Here is a 10000-nt window from a genome sequence, read left to right as displayed (position 1 = left end):
TATTTGTTATCAACTTTTATGGCCTATAGTAACTTTATATAACTTTTTGCGAATGTTGAGGAGTAGTTCATGTAGGTTAACTTCATGTAGCTTAACTATTAGTTTGACTACATTTTGCAGTAGCTTGGTGATAGTTACACCCCCCCCCCCAAAAAAAAAAAAGAAGAAAAGAAATAGGAATTTAACTAAAATTTCAGCCCCTTTGAACTTCAATTGTCCCTACTGTTTATTCCCTCACTGCCCCCGTCTCCCCACTTTGAGCCACCCCATCTGATTTTTTCTCTCTCTTTCTCTTTTTCAGAGCGTTTCAGCCACACGCCTTCTGTCATACGGACTGGTCATCTGTCAGTAACTGACTGTCGTGTTTTGGACGAAGTAGCCTATTTTTTATGTCGTGAACTACTTTTTCAAAGTAGCTTTAGTTAGATTTTTTTTCAAGGGTAGCTTTAGTGTATTTCAACTTCTTCCCATGTAAAGCAATTCGTAATTTAGTGAAATATTTCAGAGTAGCTTCTCCAACACTGCTCCTTGTCTACTTCTGCTGCCTTTTTTGTCATCTTCATCATCATCATCATCATCATCATCATCATCATCATCATCACAACCATACCCATGCCTCTATTTGTCTGTCCCTTTGTCTCATAAACATTAACGTTTGCTATGGCGGTAACCCAAGCCAACCTCTCCTCTCTTTACAACAGAAATGCGGAAAGACGACCACCCACTATTTTTAGAACTTGAACTAATGCCAAGAAAACGGTACAGCGTAGGCTTTTTTATTTTTTATTTTTTTTATCACTGATGCTGATATGTGTAATGTCTTTGAGGCCAACTGCCCGAGTGGACTAAGGCTTTTCTACATCTGAGTCTGAACAGGCTGATACGAAAGATGGAAAGGAGAAGAGGAGGAAAGTGCTTCCATAACTCTAGCCATGAGCCTGTGCGTAAAGGGCGGGAGAGATTGACAATGATGCTATGACAACCATGCCCCGGCCGCAAGGCGACCAATGGAGACACTGCAACAGGGTCCCTCCACGCCCCTCAGGTAAGCTTAAGAGAGAGACTCCGCTGAATCGGTCTCAGTGGGCTACGAAATCGTTACCCGTGAAGCCAGTTTTCTCTGATTCTCTCTTCTCCTCTCGGCTATTCTCCGGTAACACAATGGTGTTCAGATCGCCGCTGGAGCTCTTTTCCGTCTCCCGTCTCCTCCTGCCTCACTTCACCGACCGGCCCGCGCTCCTGCATCGCGACCGATCACCGGAGGGGATCCCCGCGTGCGCTCCCGCGGCTACACTGGGGCACTGCTTCTCCGCGGCGCAGGTGGCCAGTGTGTGTGAGACTCTAGAGCAAACCGGAGACATCGAGCGGCTTGCGCGTTTCCTCTGGTCGCTCCCAGTTGCCCCAGGCGCATGCGACTCTATTGCTGAGCACGAATCAGTCCAGCGCGCCCGAGCTGTGGTGGCTTACCACACTGGCAGCTTCCGGGAGCTCTACCATATCCTGGAGACGCACCGCTTCACGCGTGCTTCCCACGGTAAACTGCAGGTCATGTGGCTCGAGGCGCACTATCTTGAGGCGGAGAAGCTTCGCGGGCGGCCGCTCGGGCCGGTGGACAAGTACCGCGTGAGAAAGAAGTTCCCATTACCAAGGACCATCTGGGACGGCGAGCAGAAGACGCACTGCTTTAAGGAGCGCACGCGCGGGCTGCTGAGAGAGTGGTACCTCCAGGACCCGTACCCAAACCCCGGGAAGAAAAGGGAGCTGGCGCGCGCCACCGGGCTCACACCAACTCAGGTTGGAAACTGGTTCAAAAACCGGAGGCAGAGAGACCGAGCAGCTGCTGCCAAAAACAGGTTAGTGGCTTTAGGCTGGCTTTGAACCAAACCCAATTAGGCTAGACACGACACTGCCATCATTATCATAACCTGCAGCATGGTTTATGAAATAACAGGCCTTGGTAGCCTAATGATTACAGCCAACATTTTTGTTGAGTGCATCTCTAAAAGTATATTTTTAGGGGTGAGACTAAAGTCACCTTCCTGACCAGCATCTTACTAGGTCAAAACCTAGGGTGACCAAACCCTTAACCCTAACCTTAACCAAAGTGAACAATTCAAATAAATACCTAGGACATGTTTTAAATGGGGAAAAAAATCGATGTTCCTCCGTGGAAGAAAGCAAAACGAAATACGCATTCCGAGAAACATTTATCCTATGCCAGACAATATGATATCCTATGCCAGACTACATAATATTTTTTTTTTATTCTGTAAGGAAAGATTTTAGAGGAAAGATGTGGGGGAAAAAAAATCACTTTCTGACATCCATCATCAACAGTAAAGATGCAGACATTGGATCTTTTGAGACTCTTTATTGCAGTAGTAGTTACCGATAAGATCAACGGACACGTTCAGTTTCCAGTGTTACTCTGCAGCAGTGGCAACAGTTATTACGCACAGTTTTCTGCTGTCCCGACAAAACACTGTTTGACTATACTTTGAAGTATTTTATTTAACTATTTATTTGTGTTTGAAGAGTTTATAGTCATTTAAAGCTGAACAAGTTAGTTGAAATTGCCTCACACTTATTAGTACACGATTTATTCACTGAGGAACTTAAGGGTAAGCGTAAAAAGGGTATATAGTAGCCATCGCTGCAGAGTTCCTCGTGAGTAAAGCGCGCGGGACCGTTTTCTCTCTCCACCTGACCTGGACATGTCTCTTTCTCTCTCTCACCATCTCCATCAATGTGTATGCCTCACTGCGCGCAGATGAACACGCATGGAGAAATGTCATTGTGTGGAGAGAGGGGTTTCATTAAGCTGATGTGTTGTTATTGTTGTTGATTATTGATTATTATTGTTTTTTTTGTGCGACCTCTGCGTTCGCTCTCTCTCAGATTGCAGCACCACGGGCTAGGATCGGGCAGCATGGGCTCTCTGGTCAGAACCGAACGCAGCCCTAACGGCAGTGCAGAGCGCGGGGAAGTAGGGACGTTCCTCTCGGTAACGGACAGCGACTCTGACTTCGACATCTGACACTTCAATAACGGACACGCATACGCTACCGGGAACCAGAGGGGTGTTGTCTGAGCTGTATACTTTGTGACAACCTCTCTGAGGATGATAATGAGGACAAATGAGGTTGTTCTCAACATTCGTGGTCAGATACGCGACTCCATCTCTTGTATAACCAAACACTTGTCGTCTTGGTCTCGTTTCTTCATTTTGGAGATACTGGCATCAGGACGCACTCACGCGCCGTCTCCGCGAGTGCGAGATATGGACATCTCTCACCCGCGCAAAGACGCATCATGTCATGTTCATCGTGTTCGTCATACAATGTCCATTCGCACCATCTGTATGTCAGTTCGTCTATCTGTGAGCTTTTCACTGAAATGATTGCCCTTAAACGAAATTCATTCATTCAAATCTATATTTGTTGTTTTCAAATGATCAAATCGAGTTGAAATAAATTGTGAAAAAGTGTAATTTATGCAAATAAATTAAATTAATATATTGAATCTCAGTGTGTTTACTTTTATACTGGTCTAAGTGTTGGTCCTTATCACTCATAGGCAACACATACACTATAAATTGCTAACATGTTTGCACTAAAGAGTATCATACACAGAGTTTTTGCGCTTTTAGCCTAGTAGCCTAAGCCTACCTACTGTCCCTAATCACATGATTGATGGACGTGTGAGTTTTACATAGCATTTTTCTGAAGATAGAAATAGAGACTTGTTGTTTTCCATCCCAGCCAATCCGGGATGTGGATTGAAATTAGGCTATACATGATTTGAATATCTACTTGTTGAAATGAATTGAAAATCGAACAGAATAATTGATCTCTCCAAGTTAGTAAAACTCTGTGTGTGTGCTTACAGCGCCGCCCAGTGGCGTGTCGTCCGACACAGGGCCTAAGCTTTTATGCTACATGTTGACACACAGCCAAACAGCGGCCGCTGTCTTTCATGTGACCTTTTATTTTCTCTTTTCTTTCTTTCCTTTATCTCTCTGGTGAATGCATATGCTTACTGTTGTTGTATGTATTGCCCATGATTTGTTTTGTACACTATTGTTGAATAAAAAAAATAATATATATATTTATATATATAAGTCTTTCATGTGACGCCATGCATTGCTCTTTCTGGCGCACTACCGCATGCAGCCGCTAGATGGCGAGAACAGACTAGGACTGAAACACTGAATTATAGATGGTTCAAGGGACTGAACTTCATAAACCAAATGTGCACTCAGTATCATTACCTAAAGCGTTATCAGAACAAAGAGGATTTATGGGTTCTAATCTACTTTGTGACTGCCGCACTCTGACTCCCTGTTCTATGCTGCCCTGAGGCCTGAGGCTCTGGTACACACCTAGGCCAACCCATTTCACACGACTGAGCTAAACTGGGCTGAGCTGTGATCTGTTGCGCGGCCCTGGCCTGGTTACACAGCCAGTGAAAGGACAAAGTGAAAAGAAAATGTCCGATCCAGCATAGGAGGCCTATGATTCAGGTCGAGTGTATACCCGTGCTGTCTGGCCACAGTCCGTACACACACACACACACACACACACACACACACACACACACACACACACACACACACACACACACACACACACACACACAGGTCCTGCCTGGGCAAACAGAATGAATCAGTCCGAACAGTCACAACTCACAGCAGATACAGATTGACAGTCGCCATGGTGATACTCCTGTCACTCAGCCCTGCTAACCAATCAGGTATTGGGATGGAGACTGAATGTGTCATTTGCTGAATGAGGGGGTATTGGTTGTGTGTGTGTGTGTGTGTATGTGAGTATGTGAAGTGGAGTCCGGGAATGTATCACACACACACACACACACACACACACACACACACACACACACACACACACACACACACACACACACACACACAAAGTAAGATATCTAAAATAAAATGTAATCCATCCCAATGATTTCAGCTGTTGCGTCCATGCATTTGTGTATGTTTGCCCATGCCTCCCTTTGTGGACCTCCCCCCCTCTCTCTCCCTGTGTGTGTGTGTGTGTGTGTGTGTGTGTGTGTGTGTGTGTGTGTGCGTGTGTGTGCGTGTGTGTGTGTACGACCATGACCATGCATAAGGCAGAGAGACTGACTGATTGTATTGGATGTCTGGTCTTGACATGGAACACACACACACACACACACACACACACACACACACACACACACACACACACACACACACACACACACACAGCCTCTACGCCCCGCGGGTGAATTCCATCCTCTCCCCCTCCCGTCTCTGTCCCGCTCGCACACAAACCCACCTCTCCCCAATCTGCACACAGTCACACTCCCCCATCCGGCGCAGGGGGCACGCGGCGCGGCTGACGCGTTTTGCGCATTTCCTGAAGATCGCGCTCACACGGATTCGGGAGAAGGACGGGAAACGCGAGAGACCGCGCACAGGGACAGAGAGAAAGAGAGGGAGCAGCGTTATTTATTCGAGTTGCCCGTGAGTCGAAAATAAGGACAAAAAACATCCCGACAGAAGACAAATATCGCGTTCCCGTGAAATCTACCAAGGAGATTAACGAGCTAGAGCCGCGGCACGGGACGGGGCACGGATCCCGGATGGCTAGGCGCGGCGGCTCGCGCTCTCCTCTCCCACCCTGACCCGGGAGAGACAGCCGGTCTACCGGGGAGTCGGTGGTCAGATGATCAGAACTGGATGCGTCAACGTTTCTTGATGTTATTTCTCTCCTTCGCCACCGAGATCTGTTTCACACAAGCTTTATTTCCGCTGTAGGGATCCGATCTCGCCTCGCACACGGGACGGACTGTAAACAAACACGGAGAGCTTTATCGCGACCTGGCTTGTCTCGCAGCAGGTTTCGGGAACAGAAGCTTGGTGTTGTGTGTTGTGTTATCGGTTTATCGCTTTTCCTCCGTGAATGTTTTAAAAGCTGACGTGTGTGTGCCTTATAACAGTGTGTTCTAATTTGACTCTATCATGGCTGAGTGTCTGAACAGCCAATGGAACCCTGGGATGTAGCAGAGGCTTACCATCCATCTGATGCAGTGACTGTGGCTAGACAGCTGTAAGGGGAAAAAAACACCCCACATAGGGGGGGGGGGCAGGCAGTCCTATACACACACACACACACACTTTATCTTTCTCACGCGCACACGCGCACACGCGCACACACACACACACCCCTCCCGGCCATGCCTGTGTTCAGTGGTCTGTTGAAGGTGCGCGTGTGTGAGGCGGTAGATCTGAAGCCCACCCCCTGGGCGCTACGCCATGCAGTGGGGAAGAGCGGCTCCTTCCTGCTGGACCCCTACCTGGCTCTCAACCTGGACCAGAACCGGCTGGGCCAAACCGCCACCAGGACCAAGACCAACAGTCCCGCCTGGCACCAGGAGTTCTGTTCCGAGGTGAGGGAGGGCCGGAGTCTGGAGCTGTCTGTCTTCCACGACGCACCGATCGGATACGACGACTTTGTGGCCAACTGCACTATCCAGCTGGAAGACCTGCTACAGAATGGGACCAGGCACTTTGAGGACTGGGTATGTGTGTGTGTGTGTGTGCGTGTGTGTGTGTGCGTGCTTGTGCGTGCATGTGAGTGTGAGTGTGCACATGCGTGTGCCATACACATGTGTGTGTGTGTGTGTGTGTGTGTGTGTGTGTGTGCGTGTGTGTGTGTGTGTGTGTGTGCGTGCTTGTGCGTGCATGTGAGTGTGAGTGTGCACATGCGTGTGCCATACACGTGTGTGTGTGTGTGTGTGTTCACCCTGCGGCGGAGAGTGCACTACCACTGTTTCCAGGAAGGTCCAGACCTCATGGCTGAGTTAGTCCTACTCTATTAAATTACGTCATGCCAGTCTGCCAGCCCTGGCTAATCCCCCTCCACATCTCCTCTGGTTCTGAAGCCGAGTGGGCATGCAATGGGCAATATAATGCCTTCTATTGTAAACTCAATATGGTGGTTCTGGGTTCTCTGATGTGGATCCACTTGGTGTTGGCTTGGTGGGGTCTGGTGTGGCTGGGCTGGGCTGAGCTAGGCTGGGCTGAGCTGGGCTAGGCTGAGCTGGGCTGGGCTGAGCTGGGCTAGGCTGAGCTGGGCTAGGCTGGGCTGAGCTGGGCTAGGCTGGGCTGAGCCGGGCCGGGTGGCTCCCCTGTCCATGAGGGATGGAGCTGTTCAGATGGCTGCTGTTGGGGAGAGGCTGATGAGCTTTTATGTAACGGGGCGCACACGCAACACACACACACACACACACACACACACACACACACACACACACACACACACACACACACACACACATACACACACACCCCAGGCTGTCCTGCTCTCTCCCCCAGTAAGGTCAGAGTGTATGGATCACTCCGCTGATTGACCACATGCCATTGATCAGCCAGTGTGATCAATACATGATGTTCCCCTCCGCTCTAACGAGCCTCTCTCACCTCTCTATGGCTCCTCCCACCCCCTTTCATCTCTCTCTCTGGCTCCTCCCACCCCCTCTTTCATCTCTCTCTGGCTCCTCCCACCCCATCTTTCATCTCTCTCTGGCTCCTCCCACCCCCTCTTTCATCTCTCTCTGGCTCCTCCCACCCCATCTTTCATCTCTCTCTGGCCCCTCCCACCCCCTATTTCATCTCTCTCTGGCTCCTCCCATCCCCTCTTTCATCCCTCTCTGGCTCCTCCCACCCCCCCTCTCACCTCTCTATGGCTCCTCCCACCCCCTCTTTCATCTCTCTCTGGCTCCTCCCACCCCCTCTTTCATCTATATCTGGCTCCTCCCACCCCTTCTTTCATCTCTCTCTGGCTCCTCCCACCCCCTCTCTCATCTCTCTCTCACTCCCCCATCCCCTCTTTCATCTCTCTCACTCCTCCCATCTCTCTCTCACTCCTCCCATCCTCCCATCCCCCCCCCCCCCCCCCACACACACACACACACACAGTGTGTGTCCTGTCCAGGTTTTGATGATGAATTATGTCACTCAGTCATTCAGATCGTCTATGGAGCCTGTCCCCATGGTGATATCACAGCTACCCCCTCCTGGCTGTGCACCTAGAGAGACAGAGTGATGGGGGGAGGAGGAGGGGAGAAAGAGGGATGGTGGAGAGGAAAGAGAGAGAGGGAGGGAGGTGTCTGCAGTCTGCAGTATTTGTGTGCATGTGAAGCTCAGGGGATATGAAGTATAAATGATAGCTGTTCGGTATAGTTTGTTTCTAGAAAGCTTCTAGTTTTCCCTGTGACCCATTGACTGAACAAAATCAGTGTTTTCAGACAAAAGCCACCATCTGACAAACACTGCAGCAGCCCGCAGCAGCCCCTGAAACACACACACACACACACACACACTTAGTCATCCAAACACACTTAGTCACACAAACAGTTACACAAATAGTCAAACAGACCGAGGCTGGATTATTACCCAGAGGGCCACAGTCAGAGGCTGCCTCAGGCCTGTTACCGTGGCAGGTTGCCGGGTGGTGACATCATTGGCCACACCCCTTAGTGACCTGCTGTAGAAGTAGGGCAAACTGGGCTTAAGATGCCCTGGCACACTGTCACTACGGAGACAAGAAAGACAATCACCCCCCCCCCCCCCCCCCTCCACACACACACACACACAATGCACTGGTCAGGGAAACCAAATCAGGTCAGCACTGCAGTGTGTGTGTGGGTGTGGGTGTGGAGTGTGTGTGTGTGTGTGTGTGTGTGTGTGTGTGTGTGTGTGTGTGTGTGTGTGTGTGTGTCTGGGGTTTGTCATCCATGGCCCTAGTGAAAGGGAAGAAATAGGGTGACATTTGAGAACTCTCAAACCGCAGGAGAAATGCACACTCTCTCTTCTCTTTCTCTCTCTGGCGTGTGTGTGTGTGTGTGTGTGTGTGTGTGTGTGTGTGTGTGTGTGTGTGTGTGTGTGTGTGTGTGTGTGTGTGTGTGGGTGGTGGGTGGTGGGTGGGTGTTTCTTGATACTTGTATACCCCAGTGGATTCTGTGTAAAGTGGTTTGAAGTTTTGAACTGAATGAAGTCATGTGATCCTTGTGAGGGCAGGGAATCTGATATGATTGGGAATGTCCAGTGTTCTAATTCTATGACTCCTACTTTCCCATTGCTCAAATGGCCCACAGGCCCTGTCAATCATCCTGGAGGAGGGGCTGTCTTGGAGAGCACCAATCGGACGATCTGATTGCTCCAGCATGGCTGGGTTACATTATTAGCCCGGTCTGATGTTCTATTAAAGATGCATGACTCTTACACTGTCTCACTCAGCAGGGCCACGGTGTGTGTGTGTGTGTGTGTGTGCGTGCATGCGTGTGTGCGTGTGTGCGTGTGTGTACAGGCTCTTGACTGACAGAGAGAGAGAGAGAGAGAGAGAGAGGGAGGAAGCACACAAAAGGAGGCACGCACACACGCACATACATACAGTACAGACACACGCACACAGACACACACACACACACAGACACACACACATACACACACAGAATCACTCACTCTCTATGTTGAATTTTGTCTTTTGGACAGATGGACGTGGGAGGCTGTCATTGAGACTAAATGCTCCTGAGAGGGAGACAGCCAGAGAGGGAGAGAAACAGAGGGAGAGAGCCAGAGAGAGGGAGAAAGAGAGGGAGAGAGCCAGAGAGAGGGAGAAAGAGAGGGAGAGAGCCAGAGAGAGAGGGAGAAAGAGAGGGAGGGAGCCAGAGAGAGGGAGAAAGAGAGGGAGAGAGCCAGAGAGAGGGAGAAAGAGAGAGGGAGAGGGAGACAGAGAGATAGAGGGAGAGAACCAGAGAGAGGGAGAAAGAGAGGGAGAGAGCCAGAGAGGGAGAGAAAGAGAGGGAGAGAGCCAGAGAGAGGGAGAAAGAGAGCAAGGGAGCCAGAGAGAGGGAGGGAGCCAGAGAGGGAGAGAAAGAGAGAGAGGGAGAGAGACAGAGAGGGAGAGAAAGAGAGGGAGAGAGCCAGAGAGAGGGAGAAAGAGAGGGA

General features: G+C 49.9%; 2 protein-coding genes across 3 annotated transcripts in view; both read left to right on the top strand.

Annotated features, from left to right (window-relative positions):
- Positions 1-1161: 1161 nt before the first annotated feature.
- six3b (SIX homeobox 3b) lies at positions 1162-3037 on the top strand (the record flags this gene model as incomplete). Its single annotated transcript, XM_083688178.1, has 2 exons — positions 1162-1853; positions 2899-3037. The coding sequence occupies 2 exons, from the start codon at positions 1162-1164 to the stop codon at positions 3035-3037; spliced, it is 831 nt and encodes a 276-aa protein (XP_083544304.1).
- Positions 3038-6185: 3148 nt separating this feature from the next.
- prkcea (protein kinase C, epsilon a) overlaps positions 6186-10000 on the top strand; it is a 17801-nt gene continuing 13986 nt past the window's right edge. For both annotated transcript variants that reach the window (XM_083687464.1, XM_083687463.1), the window contains exon 1: positions 6186-6570. In XM_083687464.1, coding sequence (XP_083543590.1) covers positions 6226-6570 — 345 coding nt within the window. In that variant the 5' untranslated portion in view covers positions 6186-6225. The remainder of the gene's footprint in view (positions 6571-10000) is intronic.

Source organism: Argentina silus (assembly GCF_951799395.1).
Source record: "Argentina silus genome assembly, chromosome: 16".
Taxonomy (NCBI): Eukaryota; Metazoa; Chordata; class Actinopteri; order Argentiniformes; family Argentinidae; genus Argentina; species Argentina silus.
This window is presented reverse-complemented; position numbering and strand designations above follow the sequence as displayed.